The sequence below is a fragment of the Ursus americanus genome, chromosome 2 (assembly GCF_024610735.1).
Source record: "Ursus americanus isolate L20-20 chromosome 2, mUrsAme1.1.p, whole genome shotgun sequence".
Lineage (NCBI taxonomy): Eukaryota > Metazoa > Chordata > Mammalia > Carnivora > Ursidae > Ursus > Ursus americanus.
The window spans coordinates 99857631-99876364 of NC_142128.1; the positions used below are offsets into that span (position 1 = coordinate 99857631).

General features: G+C 42.5%; 1 protein-coding gene across 3 annotated transcripts in view; it reads right to left on the bottom strand.

The window, feature by feature from the left end:
* Positions 1–4706: 4706 nt before the first annotated feature.
* ENAH (ENAH actin regulator) overlaps positions 4707–18734 on the bottom strand; it is a 135728-nt gene continuing 121700 nt past the window's right edge. For 2 of the 3 annotated variants that reach the window (XM_087859272.1, XM_087859267.1), the window contains exons 11-15: positions 17099–17165; positions 14529–14591; positions 11215–11293; positions 8201–8258; positions 4707–7630 (exon numbers count right to left, since the gene is read on the bottom strand). In XM_087859272.1, coding sequence (XP_087715398.1) covers positions 7593–7630; positions 8201–8258; positions 11215–11293; positions 14529–14591; positions 17099–17165 — 305 coding nt within the window. In that variant the 3' untranslated portion in view covers positions 4707–7592. The remainder of the gene's footprint in view (positions 7631–8200; positions 8259–11214; positions 11294–14528; positions 14592–17098; positions 17166–18734) is intronic. The other variant, XM_087859270.1, reaches the window with a different exon arrangement.

Genomic DNA, 18734 nt, shown 5'->3' on the forward strand with positions numbered 1-18734 from the left:
CCTGGGAAGGAAAATGTATTTAAACATTCCGAATCTCCTCGTGGAAACGGTGCAGGTTGTCCTAGCCAGAAAGCCAATTCATGGCCTCCCGCGTTCCCAGAAACAAAATACAAAGCTCCAAACCAGCTTTGCTGTCACTCAGATGCCCACTCTCGGCCCCCAAAGGGCCGGCAGGAAGTTTGGTGGAGCTGGTTTTTATGCAGGTCAAGTAAAGGAGGGTCTGAAAACGCCTCTGAGAGGCGAGGTGACAGAAAGCTTCCCACCAGCGCCACAGGGCCCACCTCTGCTTGCAGCAGACTCGCTGGTCCCAACATACCCACGCTCTGCCCCCCAGCTACAGACTCGAGGTTTTCAGTGCGTTTCTATAATTACAGACTGCGGGGACGTTTCCTCATTCAGTCTTATCAAGCAGACCAAAAAAAGAATTTCTATGAAAATATGTAAATACTGTAATTGAGTTTGGGATATTTTGCATCAACTACAGATGTCTTGAGATAGAATTTTCCTTCTAGCTCATTCACTTTTGTTAGAAACACTTCATTTTCCCAAAAAAGAAACTCCTAAAATGAAGAGCATATCTTCTTGCTAACAAACACAGAATTCCAAAACACACGCACACCCACCGAAAACTAAGTCAAAGAATGTCCGCACAACAGGGCTCCTGTTTTATAACCCAGACCTTCCGGGATGACCTCTGACTGTGCCGATTACCTTCCTCTTGTCGAGGCCAAGCAAGGACTCAGGACAATAGTCACTCCAACAGCCCAGAAGTCGCTGGGATTACAGTGAGGAGCAGCTGGGGAGGAGTGATGACCCGCGTGCTTCTACAGAAGGACAGAGCGGACAGGGCACAGCGGGCTCCAGGGACAGGAGCCGCGGAATGTTCCTCCCCAAGAAACACAGAAGGGCAGCTTCACCCCACGCGGCTCAGGCTGTTCACTGAAGCGGCTCCTGGACCAGAAAGAGTCCACCAAGGACGTCCCATTGTGGACATGGGGTCGTATGTCTCACGTGATCCCACAGCCCCGGGTCTCTGTGACAGTGGGTCTCCGTGAAGAGCAGCAGGTGCTCCGGGGCTGAGAATGCACCGACGCTGCCAAGCAGACACCCGTCAACCCCTCGGGCACCACCAGCACCTTACGTGATAGCCCTGACCTCAACGGTCACCTTGCGGATTCCTATGTTCCCCACCCAGAATGCGTGTTTCTCAGTGATTAGGGTCTAAGATTTAACACACTTAAAATCTGCACTTAAGATCGGAGAGCAAAAGTCAGGGCTTCCTTCCCTCCCGTTCGATCAAAAAAGAAAACCAACCAGCCAGTGGCCACAGAGGAAGGCAGAAGCAGACGCCACCTGAGAGGCCCCGAGGGAGGAGGCGAGGCCCCGAGGGAGGAGGCCAGCCCCACGCAGCCGGGGAGCTCCGGGCATCAGGCCAGGGAAAGGGCAAAGGGGTGGCTTCATCAGGAGTCCGGGAACGCCACTCCCTTTCAGAGGCAGCGCCAACCCCCGAGTTCACGTTCGGCAGCTGACGCTACTGACAGCAGGCGTGATCCTGGGAAGGAGTGGGGGCTGAGAACACCACCCACCTCAATCGGTAGATGAAAGGACACCAGGCTTTAAACACGGCTCTCTTCTGAACATCCAACCCTCCCAGCGCTTTGCTTGGGGGAAATTCTCCTCCCCCGAGAGTCTGGGGACAAATTCCGTGCCTCCCACGGAGCCTCTCTGCGCTGCTCTGGGTGCCCTATCAGTTCCTCACCGGTCTGGCCTGGCCAGTCCCCAGCACGGCGGCAGTGGTGGCAGCCCACTGTGAGCACAGACGCCACCAGACTCGAGGGTGCGCAGGGTCAGGGAAACTTGGAGCCGCCTGGTGCCTGATTCTGTGGCAGGCAGGACAGACCACATGGGCCCCCAAGTTCACCCTGGGTGGGCGGTGGAGGGGGGGGGAAACAAGGAAAATCCCAAGTTGATATTTCTCATCTAAAATTTAGTGAAGCAAATTGCAAGACGTTTAAAATGCCTTTAATGTTTAAAAAAGGGCCTTACAATTTCCACAGGTGTGACTAAGGGCATGGAACATTAGAAGTTTTAAGAACCAGTGTTAAGAAGCCGCCTGGGGCACGTGTGTCGCGGAGTGTTAGCCGAAAACCTCTTTTCCTGGCCTCTACAGATTTGAACCAAAACCCTTGTGCCTGCTAGGGAATTCAGTACCCCGTAATGTAGATTTCTTCTCCTCCAAGCATCATTTCTCGTGCAGTCCAAAGGACCAGTGGCGTGCTTTTCTGCACATTCTACGCCTTCTTGGAAGGACCATCACTTATGAAAATAAGCTGACCCACAGAACAGTATTCGCTATGTTAGTGACTCCTTCTTCACGTATTTAAAAAATTCTGTTACCCACAGCTAAAGAAACCATTCTCGGAAGCAAAGGGGAAAGAGTTAAGTTTACACACGAGGAACTTGGAAGTTTGTCATCTGCGTGTAGATTTTTCATTCACGGCGTAATACAAACTTAGTTTTCCAATGAAATAAGTAAGTTTTCCTAACAGCTGTCGTTAAGACGGGAAGCTGCGTTCTCTCGTGTCTAGAGGCCGGTGCCCTGGTGCATAGACCTCAGTGTAGGGAGTTTCTGGGTCACAGACACCGGTAAACATTGAAGTCATCACATCTGTGATTTCTTTAGATTTAACAGAAGTAACCAATAAATGTGGCTGTCATTCCTTTACATCCTAAGTCACTATGCCCAAGTCAGGGATTCACCCTCTCATAAAAACAGCTAGCTTATAAAGAAAAACTACTTAGAAAGGCAGGTCAGTTCACACAGCTTGTACCTGGAGCAGTGTGTGAATGTGTGTCCTTCCCGGAAGACCCCGCTGCCCCTCAGGGGAGCACCCGTGGCGGGCCTGTCGTCCCCGGCCCGCACAGCCCTGCCACCCATGTGCTGTCGTAGCCGTTTCTTTTCTAATCAGTCTTAGACTTAAGTTGAAGGCTTCACTCTTCTAGTATTATTAGGATATAAAAATCTCGACTCTCAAAAACTCTCTACAGATAACATAACAGGGACACGGGAAGCCCACGGCCCATCTGGATGTTGGCCCCTCTAGGGTTCGGTTGCAGAAACGTCATTTCCTGGAGGGCTGCCCGCTCCAGCATCTTCGCCAATGTGCTCAGACTCCAGAGAAGGCTACTCTTGAGTCAGTGTTCTTCACTCCATCGTCATGGCACGGAAGGCACCTAGAACATTTCTGTTCACCCAGATTCATGGGTCCTTACACATGCTTCAAGTTCTGACAACGTCAAAATCATCCGAGTATAAATACTAAGTGGCTTTTCAGTGACAAGTCAGATGTACTAAGCATCAGCCCTTTGGATGCAGCACTCCGGGGACCCTTTCGCATCCCTCAGAGTCTCCTCAGGGAGACGTACGGACACAAATTCATCTTTCTAGTAAAAACAAAACTGGCACTACAACCACAGGTTTGGGATTATGAAGTAAGTGTCTTTAGGAAACAGGATTATAGGACAGACACATAAAAGAGCAAGAGCCCCTAGAGCGTTCTTTCACACACTACACTTTATGTGGTGCCGTTTCCATGCTACCCATCGACAGATTTAAAGGTGATGGGGTTATAAAGTTATGATGCAGCATCCCTTTGTAAACTGTGCTCTGGAGGATAACACTTAGAAGTGAGAGGTCAACTCTTCAAACGGCACTGAAGGCATATACAGATCTTAGGAGACACAGAAGCTGTGGCGGGGCAAGTTGAAAAGGTTGCAATCTGTTACTTAATTCACTTCTTTAAAAAAAAAAAAAAGATTTTATTTATTTACGAGAGAGAGCAAGAGGGCAGGGGCAGGGACAGAGGCAGAGGGACAAGCAGACTCCATGCTGAGCGCAGAGCCCAACGTGGGGCTCGATCCCACAACCCTGAGATGAAACCAAGCGTTGGACGCTTAACCGACTGAGCCACCCAGGTGCCCCATGTTGCTTAATTCACATCTGAATGGGACAGAAGTGACTTCTAGTTTGTAGACGAACATTATGATGTATACATGAAGGGGAGCAAGGGCCTGAGACGGCTGACATGGCTGCAGGCGCCCACGAAAAGGGGAGAGGATGACGGAGAGAAACGTGGGGTGTGGTGACAGAGTAAAGACAGGGGTTACTGTACCTCCAATGAAGACATCAGAATCTCACAACGGACTCAAAATCAGTACCACGTGAAGTCAGATAAACAGTGTTCCTGCTCATACGAAGGCTTCAAGAAGTCGGCACACTAAACACCACAGATCAGACTTTACTATGCTTAAAATTCAGTGCTTGCTAAGGTCCTTTCCCCCGCCAACTACATCAAGGGAAACAGTAACTGTGTGAGTTTCAGTGTCTATGCCATAGATTAAAACAGTAAAATTAAACCTTTGTCACTCTCTTGACGGGAAGAGCAGACCACTGCGCCAAGACGGGCCGAGGGGAGACAGGAAGGGGGGACCCACAACAGCCGTTTCAAACGAACAGCAGACACACGATCACGTCTTCCCTTTGTCTGTTACTCAGTATTTTCGAATCCGGAAATCTGGAAGGAATAGTGACGAGCTGTGTAGACTTTGGGTAGTGAAGCCACAGGCTTTTCGCATTCAAGAGAACTTATTTTAGAGCCGAAAGATCACTTCACAGTGTCATCTAAGTGTCACAAACAAGCAACACGTATATACTGCAAGTTTATTTCAATCACACAAACGAAGTTAGCGTGTAGGAAATTTAAATGAAACAGTACGGTAAAAATAGCAGAGAACCGAAAAATCTAAAAAGGAAGCACACCTAAAGCATGAGAACCAACATTCATTAGTGTTTCATCTTCAGTTCTGATTGACACGTGATGCTTGCAAATTGTGAACAAACTGTGAAATCACGATGACTGCTCTGGAGAGATTTCAGCACCGGCGGTAGGATGTATACATTCAGTTGGTTTGCAATGGACTGCTGGCCATTTACAGAGCATCTAGGACAGATTTGTCACGGGTCAGATCACAGTGTTGAGGAAAGAAGTGCCTTCCTGAAATCAGAAAGGACTCCCTGAACTGCACTCAGCTTCGGACACCCAGTGAACACAGAGCACGAACACCGTCCGCATGACGGGTTCCAAGGAACATCACCTCGCTAAGGGAAGTCACATGAGCTTCTGCTTCCCACTGGAATTACTGAAATCTCTAACGATGACAAAACTGTCCTGTAGGACAGTAAATGTGTACGGTGATTGGGAAGAACACATTTAGCGATCCAGGCGAACGCACACTGATGGAATGCGATGTGACCCAGCACTGGTTCTGTCCTGTTACACAGACATCCTGGGAGGATCGGACCAAGGCACGAGACACCGAGTGCATACACCAGCTCCTCATTAAGATCTAGCGTGTTGCTGTAGTCTTTCCTCTGACTTTGGACCACTTGTACCCAGTATCCTATCCTACTAGAGACTAACTTCACCGACAAAATCAAGTGATTTCTCACCAGATTTATAGGGGACGTGAGCGTTTATACCATCTAAGTGTTTGCATAACCAAAAGGACAGTAATAAAGATCAAAGTGCCTCTGATTTCTTTTAGAAGACAGTACTTTAGAGGCTTGCTGCAGCTTGGATGCCTTTCCTACTACTGCCTGACGATGAACGGTTGATAGAACAGAACTGTGGACTTGAATTATGATGGCTCATCCATCACAAATTAATCTGAAACTGAAGTCTCTACAGAAACAGAAACTATTTTAACAAGGAAAATAATTCCCTCACTCAAACCTTTTTGAGTGGTAAACTATGCTACCAAGAAGCTCTGACCAACTGAGGTTACAAAATCTAGAAAAAGATGAAAATGAATTATTTCTTCAAAATTTTAGTAAAACTTCAGATTATCAAAGATTTCAAAGCAAATATGGCACGTAACTGAAGCATAAATCAAGATGGAGAGCCTGGAGAATTTGTGATTTCCTAAATTAAAAAAAAAAAACAAACCTATCCTTGCAACATATAGAATTTCTCCCCTATTTCAATCTTCGAGAGTTTCCAGGGGAAGGGCATGGATTACATGTGCACACATGTGTGTGCACACCCGTGTGGGGGTAAGAAGAGGACCTAGGTCCTTCTTCCCACCACCTGAGTCTCGCTCTGTCACGACAAGAGAACCACGCAGAGCCCCTCGCTGGTCCCCTCTGCCACGTGGTGTCTGTGACATCAGTTGCTGCTGACATCGCTACTTCGTGTGTTTCCACGTAATGAAATTCAAAAGCAGCTTCCTGGTCAGGAACATGTACCTGACACCTGTCCAACTGCGGGCACCTAGGTAGTAAGTAACTGCCAAATTCAGGGATCGAATTTTCGAGTTCCACAGTACGATGTAATCCATGTGAAGCTCAGAATCATGTTCCAGACCGCTGAGATTATTCAAGTTAAAATACGAACAGCTGAAGACATGATGTAAAAGATTGAGTACTTGGTTCTGCTAACATATTTACCAATTTACCAATTAAAGTCACAAAATATTCCTCATTATTATTCATGCAGGTAATTGAGAAAAAAAAGACAGTGCAGAAATTAACTTTAAAAGAAAAATTATTCCTTCCTTCCTCCCACCCCCCTATACTCTACAAAAGGTTTTCCCTGGGACCAGGCCTTGAAAAGGCCCCTACGTTATTAGTGGGACATGCATTACTGTCTGCAATTAAAAAAGCTAATTTTGTGGTGGTTGTAATTACATTATAAAAATGTCCACATGCATAAATCTAAAAAAGGTTGAAAACCTACGGTAAGTCTACAATATATTGTTTTACATTTGACCACTGGTGTGTGTTACGTAGGAGTCAGATTTGGTAAAGCATTTTAACAATTTAGGAAGGCATCTAAATCTTTAAATTCTGGACGAATTTTATGTTTTAATCTACAAAATTGCATGAAGGCTAACTCGAGAGACTTCCTATCATTCTAAAATTCCTCAAGCCAGACAAATCATTTTTAGGACACTTTCTTATAAATATCACCCTTGGAAAGCACATACAATTCCATTTGTTCCACTCTTAGGATCTTAACCTACACAGGGCTGATCTCCAATCCTCACGGAATATCCAATGTGATAGGAAGACAAACCTGAGAGAAACATTTACAATACAATAGCATAACTTGCTCAATTCTTCGTCAGCACTCTCTGAAAACAAACTTCTTAAGCCTTTCTCCTCTTTATTTTAGCAATGGACTGTGAAAAACGTGCGATTTTTGTCTTGACATGAAAATATTTCAATGCGTGGCGATCTTGCCTGATGGGTTTAGTATTTTCTGCATAACTACGAAACAGGAACTTGTATCCGACTCTTCCATCCTGTTGAAAAGGTCAGAAAAAAGCAGCAAACTGGGAGGGAAATAGCTTATCGCCAGAGTAACAGCGTCTGAAGGCTCGCGAGGATGTTGGTTTCCTCTTTCCGACTGTTTGTCTCCACTGTCTTCTCACAGCTCACAAATGTAGGGGTTTGTTGTTGTTAACAGCTGTTGTTTGCAGGGGTCTCTCTCCTTTCTCCAGACTTAAGTCCTATTCCTCCTTGGTTCGTCTCTCTACGCAGAATTGGACTTGCTCAGTTCTTGCCTGATCGCTGGGCACGAAAAGGAAATGTATTTCAAGTAAATACAATGATGAGGTAAAATCAATGAGTGATTCATTCCTAAGAAATCTCAGAGGCTGTCTTCAAACTCCAAGTAATAAAGAGACGAACGGACCCTGCATGTTCCACTGCACAGACCTTTGTTTTCTTAACCCAAAGATGGTATAATTTATATATATGTACACACACACACACTAATTCATTTGCGCCCTCCCTTTTGTGTACACAGTGACGACACGGACTCTGTGGGCTCAGCATCCACAGAGAAGACAGCGGGGTGGGATGTGAGGCCAGAGCCGAGCCCCGTCAGCCTGGATTTCCATCTGACGCTACTCAACCCCTGACACGTAGGGACCTCATTTATCCCGATTTTTACAAATAACTTCCATTGTAAGGAGAGGGCTCCTCCCTGACATCCTAAGCCAAGCAAAAGGCAGGTTACTATGCAAAAGTAATTGTTTTATGCCCTAAGTAATAAACTGGTTATTTCTTTATGTGCATTTCCTTAAAAATGGGTATTCTCAAACATTACAGGGACAGCAAATCTGTTTATATACTCACCATCAATGAGCTCTTCTTTTAGCTTTGTTAATTCTTTTCTCATTTCATCTAAAATGTCCTAAAATATTAGAGAAACACATCAGGAATACAGGGAAAAAAAAAAAAACCTACCACTACAAATACTGTTGCTCATTAGAATTTTAAGAATATATGAAGTATGATGTATAGTTTGTATTGCCAGAGTCCCTCCCAGACAAGGCTGTCTTAGAGTAATCCGGGCAAATCATGTTTTAACAGTCTTACTAGTCTTCGCTTATTCTAGCCTAGCAAAACATGAAACATTAGAATACTCTCTGAAACTAAAAAATAATTCTGCCATCCAGTGAAAGGTAGGATTCAGGTTAATTTCTAGAAAAGATAGTAGCTCCGCTTTCAGCCTTGTCTTCCAGAAGCAGTCTGAAAGGTGGAGCATAATGAAATTTCAAGAACAGGAAAAGTAAACTAGACAAGCAGATCCTGGCCAACCTGTGATCTGGTCTGAAGTATGGGATTCCTTAGGAATCACACCACAGCTGCCACACCTTGCTTCAAGGAAACCGATTTTCCCCTGGAGCTGCCCTAATGGGTAGAGACGAGGGTGGATGGGGCCCTGTCTGGACTTAGAGGGTCCGATATGGCAGACACAGCCACACGCAGCCACCGAGCACCTGAGATGTGGCCAGTGTGAAATGAGATGTGCTGCCAGGGTAAAGCACACACCAGATTTCAAAGACTTAGCAAGAAGAAAATAATGTGTAATAATTCTTTAGTAATTTTAAAATATTGATTACATATTGAAATGTTATTTCGGTTATATTAACTGAAATATATTAAAATGAAATTCACCTGTTTCTCTTTACCTGTTTAATATGGCTACTAGAAATTTTAAAGTACTTGTGTGGCCCCTATTTGTATTTTGGTTTAATAGTGTTGTTCTAGACGCTCCTTCCTCCATGAAAACCATCCGCCTTCAAAAATTTTGCAAAATCTGTATTTATAAGTTCACTTTGAAATCATGGACAACCACCCCACCCCTGCCCAAACTTAAAAAATCCATAAGAACAGGGGCTCCTGGGTGGCTCAGTCAGTTGAGCGTCTGATTCTTGATTTCGGCTCTGGTCACGGTCTCAGCATTGCACGATATAGCCCTGCTTTGGGTTCCGGGCTGGGCGTGGAGCCTGCTTAATACTCTCGCTCCCTCTCCCTCTGCCCCTCCCCGCCCCAAATTACCAGCACAGTGTCACACGACAGCTAAAAGGGCTTTGACAAGGTGACGCAATTTGAAGAGTAACACCTACCCTTTGGATGGATTAGTTCCAATATGTGACCTTTACTACTGCACACCTCAGGTAAAATTAAATCGCTCTATTTAAGGCTCATTTTCTTAAAAACCTTTTCATGTTTAAAATAAGGTTGAAACACTCAATTAGTATAACTCCTCCACTTTACCAATGAGGAAACAAGCACAGAAATTATTAGTACAGACTATCAGATATCCTTATTTAAATTCATATTAAAATCTGCCCTAGCAGGAGAACTTTCCTCTCTTCCCCACTGCTTCAGATAGCCAAGAAGTTACCACGTTCTCAAGTGCGTGCCAGTGTCTACTTTAAAGTGTTTTTCAAGAAAAGAAAGCCATGTTTAATATACAGGAAAATGAGGGCTTGATTATCAATGACCTCAAGCTTCCTTTTCAAACTTATAGGACTCAATTTAACTTTTCAAATAACTTTACAGTATAAAAATTAGATTTATCTGAAATTATGGTTAGTATTTCTCCCTTTAATTCGTATTTGACTTTAATTTTGAATGCCTATTACTGCAACATTCTGGGTCCCCTTTTGAGCCGCCAAACATTTACTAGCATTTAAACAAAGGAGTGACACCACAGGGAGCACTGGCTTTGAGGAAAGATGTGGGCTCCGATCCTGACTCAGCTACTGACTGAGCTGTGCGACTGAGCCGTGGAACTCCTCGGAATCTCAGATGCGCAGAGTCTGAGTCTAACACTGTCTGATGGGCCTCCCACGAGGACCAGAAGACACACCATGCTAAGAGTCCAGCCAGCGCCTGGCCTGCTGTGACAGGGACTGGTGGTGACGGTCACTGCTCTCATAGGTCCCCGGGGGGGCCTTGCTTCCTGCAGCTACTCTGGGCTTAGGTCCGTGAAACCGACGTTGTCTTACTAAGGTGTGTACACTGCCCCTCCTCTTTAAATCTTTTTAACACTGCCATTTTTTAAAAATTTATTTTACCTCTTCTGGGAATAAAATATTTTAAAGCCCTACACATCTTCTCACCTATCACTCCTTCCCCTTTCTTGTTTGAGTACCTATGTGTATAATGCAGAGGTATCCAAAATATGGACAAGATCCTTTTCTTTTTTATAAAGTTGAGATAACTGTTCATACTGTTTGGTTCCCTGTCTGTTTCACCTAGCATGGGCGAGTGCTCACCATTCAGTATTCAATACTCTCATTTTTGGTCCCTTAATGGTCACCGGGCCCTCCCCAACACTGTGGATTTATATACTTCTGCAGTATTTTCGTAGCATAAATTCTTGGAAGTGAAATTGCTGGGTTCAAAGGTAAGGTATTTATTTTTAAGGCCTGTGATCTATTTTCCCAACTGCTTCCTAGGAAATAAAAGTATACGAGAGTGCCCATTTCCCTCACATTCTTGCCAAAACCAGATTCACTGGGTCCATTTTTGTCAACAGGTAAGTAGAAAGTGCAACCCCATTTTCCTTCACAATTACACACCATGCACTGACATATAAAGTTTATTTTATATCATTAAGCCACCTGCCCCCACCCTTCACCACTGCTGGAACTTTACGTGAACGCACTGAACCAAAAAAAAAACGAAGATTTGAAAAAAACAATACAGTACTCATGTCACTGTTTCATTTGTATAGAAAGATCTAAACTCTATATTCTTTTCCAGTACATTCACCATCTGTCAAATGCCAGCACACAGACATTTTTACAGAGAAACCAGTGCACGGGGAGGAAAAGCTGCTGGCGAGCGCCTACCTGCTTCAGCCTGTCGTAGTCTAGCCCCTCCGTCTGGACGCCGTTGGCACTGGGCTGTGATGAAGGTGCAGATTTTGGTCTGTACAAATGGAATTTCCAGGACAGGTAAACAATACTTGGGATGTTTAAGGAGTTCACAAAAAATTGCAAATTTACCAACCCAACACCAGATTTCAGTACTTTTCTTAAAACACAGATGTTAAAAAGTTAATCGTCAAAGTTGCAGGACTGATTAGAACAGAAAACGGATGGTATTTTTCACTTTGCTCAGTGTGTCCAGTTATTTGTAAAGAAATCAGACAACAGTGATGGGATGAAAATGCTCTTCAATAAAGGGCAGAGGAGCACATTCTCTGCGCAGACGGCAGGAAACGGGGTGTGCAGCACGCTGACGGGAACAGACACACCTGACCAGCTGTGACATCGAGGCCCAAGGAGCACGATCTCGTTCTTCTGAAAGTGTACAGAGCCTATGAAACACCTGGCAGACCAACCACTAAGATGCATCAGTTTACAAATTCTGTGCCTTGGTTTACGGGAAAAAACCAACTTAGTAATAAGCATGATTCGTTCTGTGTGTTTCATGCCATTTTGAGCATCCAAATAAGTAAGAATGCTGGGGAAAAAATGAAAAGGATATTCATATCCAGTTGGCTATGTGGCTGTTTCCAGACAAGTTTTTATGGAGATGCCATCTGAATGATGTGTTTCCAGCTAACTACTTACACAAACTTATTTTGTTTAAAAAAAACAAAACAACAAAACAACAGGGTGCCTGGTGGCTCAGTCAGTTAAGCATCTGAATCTTGGTTTCGGCTGGGGTTGTGATCTCAGGGTCGCGGGCTTGAGCCCCACATGGGGTTCCACACTCAGTGGGGAGTCTGCTTGGGATTCTCTCCCTCTCCACTGTCCCTCCCCCTCGCATGCACATTCTCTCTAATAAATAAATCTTTAAATTAAAAAAAAAAAGGAAATGCCACACAGAAGATTATTACTACATGTTCAGAAGTTTAGCTTCTATTAAAAATTCTACATGAAGAAATAAGTCTTAGAAATTAGGTATATTTTAAGCAAGAGTTTCAGTATCAAATAAACCAGTCATGGCTCCTTTCCAATTTCGGCAAGTAGAGAAAATCCCAGTGGAAAATCTAGAGTCTTAACTGGGCACTCCTCTATGTTCTGGTTTAGTATGGTAAGTGGCCATGTTTCGCTCTGAGGGCTGCAACTCAATGCAGATGAAAACTATCCGCTGAGTCATGTATCTTCAAGTACCAACGTCACAAATCTGAACTGAAACTCGGTACACACAGTAACTTTTCAAAGTTATGATTTCACAACTCTTACAAGGCATATTATACTCCAAACCCACAGGCGTTATTTGTGAAGATGAAATATTGAGTTAATTTGCTTTCATATCAAACGTATGACTGCTTAACAGGTTGTCATACAAAGCAAGTCAGCCAATTTTATTTTATGAGACCTCTGCTGCTCTGCTTGTATGAAGCAGGGAAAAACAACTTTCAGAAAACTTCACTCCATAAGCCCTGAGCTGGGCACTGGGGGGAAAAGACGACTTACTTACAGAGCGTATTCCCTTTCCTCTAGAGAGGACACACCTTTTCACTTTGCTGAGGGGGCGGCTGCATCCCCCGGTCACGGAGGACGTACTGAGAGCCACGGCAGGCCAGGCAGGCGTTCCGGGCACAGGCCGCCCTGGTGAACACCCCTGAGGGTCCACACGCTGCATTTCGTTTACCCCCGCTGTCTGTTCCTGCTCTCCTGACCTACACTCTTAATTACTCTGCTTTTCTTTCACTTTTCACATTTAAGTGGTACAACCAGTGAATGCTTTTCTCCTAAGGTTATATAACGAATATCCCCGACGTTCACACGAACGACTATAGTCTGCTAATTAACCAGGCAGTATGTTATGAATATACCCATACTTATTAAACAATACAACACATTATTGTTATATAATAAACGACTGAGGAAACATGCAATTAAGAAATTTTAATTCATGCTAACATGCAATCCACCACCAGCACCACCACCATGATAATTAACTAAAGGGGGGAACTTTTCATACTGAAGGAAAGAAGTAATCACCACTTTTTAAAAAAAGGTTTATCAACATTATTCTATCAAGGGACCCTACGTGGGAAAGCAGTAAGAGAACTGAGAAGATTAATAACAGAAAATCTCATTAAATGCTATTTTCCTATGTACTAGCAAAATTTCTAAGTAATTCTTTTGGTGACAATGATTAAACCACCTTGAAAAAAGCAGGAAAAATGATTTCGTGCTTGTAATATCAACATTTTACACAGATTTAACTGGCTGACAAACTTATCAAATATTTTAATCATCAATAGTATGAAAATAACTTGGCCAAATACAGTCTGCAGAGCTCCTGACTCACTGCCATAGACACCCCTCCATATACTATTTAAGTCATGTTCCCAGGAGACTTCATGTGTATTTTTAAAAATAGGCACATATAATAACATGGGCATACCTCTGTTATTTGTAATCTATGGGTTTTCACCATAATTGATAACAAAGTACGAGGCCTTCCCAGAGGTTTCTGTGTTACCTCTAAACAGCTGCCTATAAAATAACTACCACAATATTTAAAGTCCCTCTACCAAATTAATTCTAAATATAAGCTTAAACACTTGAGGATTTTTAAAAAATTGTCAATTTCTTTAATTAAGAAAGAAATACATGGTTCTTAATTTTCTTAATTAAAAAAACGGTGTAACAGGACTCATCCTAGAAAACCACCTGCCCAGGACGGGAGACGTCAGACTGGTGAAGGCACACAATCCACTGCCAAGTACGGACGAGACACGGATGTCCCTCCAGGAATACGTTTTTCACAAGTGTGGCTGTAATACAGTCCCGTGTTCCACTAGCACACAGTACAAATCTTCTACTCTACCTTTTAAAGGCCTTGTCTCAAGCTTCTAAGGAGAAAAGCCTTTAGAAGAAAATGCAAAAGCTACAAAAAGGGCCTGGAGAAGACATAGGCGGCCTCAGACTCCACTCTAGCCTTGCTGATGTGCCCACCATTCACGTGTGTCCTGATCCAACCAGAAAATGAAGGCAGGGGAATGAACCCTATTAACTTTTCTAATTAAAATCTTGTAGTGTTTTTTAAAAAGTGCTCTAAATAAAGCTAAATATGAAAGATTCTATTTTCCTAAAGTAGCTCCCTTGTGGTGATTACCAATCCAGGTAGAAAAAGCTCAGCCCTATCCTCAACATGTTATTTCAAAGTCTCAAACCACAAAGTCACATCAGGATGATACCTGTGTAATGAATCATAGGACCTGTTGTCAAAAACAATCTGATTTTTCCTTGGAGAATCCCGTCTATGAAGGGGAAAAACCATTTAAAGGGAAATACAATAGAACTTTAAAAAAATAATTCATACTATGTTCCTGTTTTATAGATTTGTAGTCACAGCAAAACAATGAAAGGAGTCCATTAACCTTACAACAGTTTTTTCCCAATACAAAAGAAGATACGTGGACCCTAATTCTAGTTATGTAAGGATGCTCGTCTGACAATTACAGAGAACAGAAAGGGAATCGTGGTGCAATGACCACTTTGAGAGACTGCAGACATAGTAAAAGCTACTACACAAAGTATCAACAAGTTTCAAAACATAGTAAAAATCACTGTAGCTTGAAGTACGCAAAATTAACTCATCTCAGAAACAGAGCATGTAAGCTCTTTTATCACCTTCAATATAAAACCTGTGAGCTCTTACTGAAAACCATACGAGAACTCACACATTCCCAATGGGACATTCCAGTCGGAGTTTAAGGTAATTTTAATGACATTTTTGCTTTGACCCTGCTATCTGGCATCTTCCCTAATACAGTACAACACAGCACCTTGTGTGTATGACAGAGTATTAATCAATCCTACCACTGACATAACCTCAACATGGACGTTTGTAAGAGAAAGGGGTACTTTCACTGCCATGCGAGGATGACGTGCATTTAGATAAAAACATCAAGTGGCCAATACACTGGCTCTCAGCAGGAACAGGGGACAAAACTTGGGAAGAAAAACCATACAGTTTAATCCTTTCAACATACTTTTCAAATCTTTCATGGCTTAAAACTGCTTGGGGTAAAATTTTAAGACACCTATCACTGGCTGGATCAAATCTATCAAAAGCTATATGAGTGGTCAGGAAAGAAATGGGATTTTCCAAATTTCCATTTCAGGAAAGGAGAGGAAAACCACCCACCAGAGCAGAACACCATTACGACACACTACTGGATAATAAGAACCAATATTCAGTTCATCTACAGGAAAGTCCTTTTTAAATGGTGACTTTCAGAACACTTATTAAACTTCCTTTAGAACTCTGAAAAATCTTTCAAAGAGTATTTTTTAAATGAACCCAAACACATCAAGGAACTTTTATTCCATTTGGAGAACCTATTTCATGTCCCTCCATGGACTCAGGGTTTGCTCACTATGGAACCCGTATCAGTTAAGGTAGGGATGAAGAGCAGACACAGAGAGAAAGATTCTTCCCTGTCCCATGTATGTTTTTAAAAGATACACGGGACATCACGATTCTGTTCTCTGATACGGACTTGATAAATTAGTCTTCAAAACGTGCTAGTGGAGAAATCTATAAAAACTACCAGAGACGCATCGGAAGGCCACATCAATCAGGTATCTGATAAACAAAAATGTGCAATTTTTCTCCTCTACTGAAAACATGTCCACCAAAGGCAATTCCTGCATTTTTCTCCTAAAATCAAATACATTCATCTTTTAGTCAGTGAGAAACTAAAAGTTTCTAAATAGTCGAAAAGGCTTTGAGGAACTTAAATAACTCTGTCATCACCAGATCTTTCCTCCTGGCACAAAGAACCACATAAAAACAAATCCAGATTTAGATTTAGGCTCACGCTGAACAGATTTATGACAATGTGAGGTCTATCCTTGTATTTTTCTTTATTAGCTTTCTATTATTAGAATCAAGTTTACTTTTTAAGAGGTAAAAATAAAGCAAAGAGCTCAGAAAGAAAAGGCCAAAAACTTTTTAGTCTCTAAACACATACTTTTTTTCTGGAAAAAAATTTAAGTCCTTTAAACGGTCTCATAAATCCAGAAAAAGTTTCATCTATGTTCAAGATCTGAGATACAAATTTAGTTACGACAATAAAATATGCCTAGCTAAGCAATGCTGAATTCGCTAAGACCATGCCTCACAGCCACTGGTAGAAACAGAAATTCACTAGTCTTGTTTCTGGGCACTATCCTTACTAAGTTGGTTTTAAGTAGAAATTTCTACTGAGAGAGAACTCAATCTTTCTACTTCACAAATTCATAGCTTCAGGTTTTATTTTGCTCTCTTTTACTTTGCTCTCTCATTGTTCAACATTAAATTTCTTGAAAGTGACAACAGTACTGGGGTTACGCAGGAGGATATCCCAGTTCTTAGGGAAAATGCTGAGGCATTTGCAAACTGCTTTCCAACACTCCAGAGAAACACGTGTGGAAGGGAGGTAAGAGCTCATGCCAGTGGGGTAAAACTAGTAACTGGGGAATCTAGGTGACAGGTACATGGGTGTTTCCTCTATTATTCTCTCAACTTTACTGTAGTTTTGAATTTTTCAAAATAAAAAAAAATCGGGAGGAATAAAAACTATCTTAAAATTTCAGACAACCTGGCCAACAGTAAGCAACCCGACAATTCACTAGGAAAAATCTGATGGTGCTCAGTGGTCTCCAGCAGTAGGAGGATTCCAGGTTTTATCTGCTCCTTTGTACTATTTCAAATCTACCATTCACATGTCAATTCCTTTTTAAATACACATGTAGCATAGAAGTCAGAAAACAAACATACCTGGAGATAACAGGTGACTTGCTGCCGTTCATTGTATTTGTTCTTTCCCAAGGTTTTCTTGTTGGTTCTTTAAAAACAAGGTACGTAAGTTATGAAGTCTCCTATGTGCTCCCAGAGTTATTTATTGTGAAACCAATAACGAAATACTAAGTAACATCATACATGTTTATGTGGTAATACAGATGAAAAATTTTTAAGTACAATGCTGAACGTTAATTAAAATCTATAAGGATTCCAATTTGTACACCTTCAGACCTTAAAATGAGAGGACATTAATAAGCAAGTATGACGAGCCCCCCGGGAAAGTGCAGGCTGCCAAGTCTCTGACACCGGAAGCCCACACACCAGGAGGTGCACAGCCTCTCTAGCGATAGAGATGGAATTCTCAGCTCAGGGTCTGGAGAAGCTTCAGGGAGCGCACGAGTGAAATGATGAGCAAATCTGTATAAAAATACGGTCATCCCCTGGGGGAGGGGGATGGATTCATAGTTCTTTTCAACTTGTAAACAGTTCTGTGACCCCAACTGACAGTGGAGTTCTACAGAGTCTGTGTTCTTAGTAACAGCATATATGCTAATTTTGGCTTCTGGAAGAAAGATAAAGTAGTTCATAAACCAGATAATTTTTAATGAAAGTAATATCAACAAACTGATCTGAGTCCCATTTAGAGGAAAAACAATTTACAAAGTCACAATATTAACCACAGTACAGCCATCAAAATATTGAATAGCCACCATTCAATGAGAATGTGAGGTTTTTTTTTTTTTTTTTTTTTGGCAAATGGGTTACAATCACAAAAACAGAATTTTTTAGGATTTCTAAACAGCGGAATTCTAGAGGTTGCTGGTAGTCTCCAAACCAAAATGTGTAGGAATTACTGTGGACATTTCTCTATAAAAACTTCTCATGGGCCATTCTAGACATTAATTCATCAAAATTACCAAATTTATTCATGTCACTTTATTTCAAATTAGATAAAAAGCTGAACAGGTAAGACCAGCTCCTGGCTTCAGTCAAACACAGGAAAGGGCACCTCACATCCTCATCACGGATGCTGTGCTGGTCAGGCACCTCCAGGGAGAGGTAGTTTGTTCGTACTCTATGGAATATAATCGCAACCTAGAGCCCTCAGCATCAGAAACTGCGTGGAGTTCAATACCACTTGCCCAAAGCTGTAATGAGGCTTCTTTTTTCCTTACAAATGAGCAGCTTTATTTCCCTGATTATCAGTATTACCCAAACGCATGGTTAAAAGGACAACTCTCTCCATTTGAGAATGTTTTGAAATGGACATCAGTGCTAACTACGTGCTCACCTAATCTTCATCTTTAAGAATCCAGGATTAAAAGTACTTCCCTTCATCTGATAACGTATGTCTCTGTGCTCTAGTGAATAACCTCAAATCATCCACAGCAGTACACATGGAATGTGTAAAAGTTACGATTTTCAAAGAATCATCAGAAAAAAACTTTGGGTTTTAATGGATCTCTCCATATCACAAAGGCAGAGGAAAAGCAAGTCAGTGCCTTCAAGTGTGAACGAACAACTTTGTTTTCATCACCAGGCAGGCACTTGGTCCCAACATGGGTAAATGGGGCATTTTTAACCGAGCAGTATTAGTATTTCGAGAAGGCTC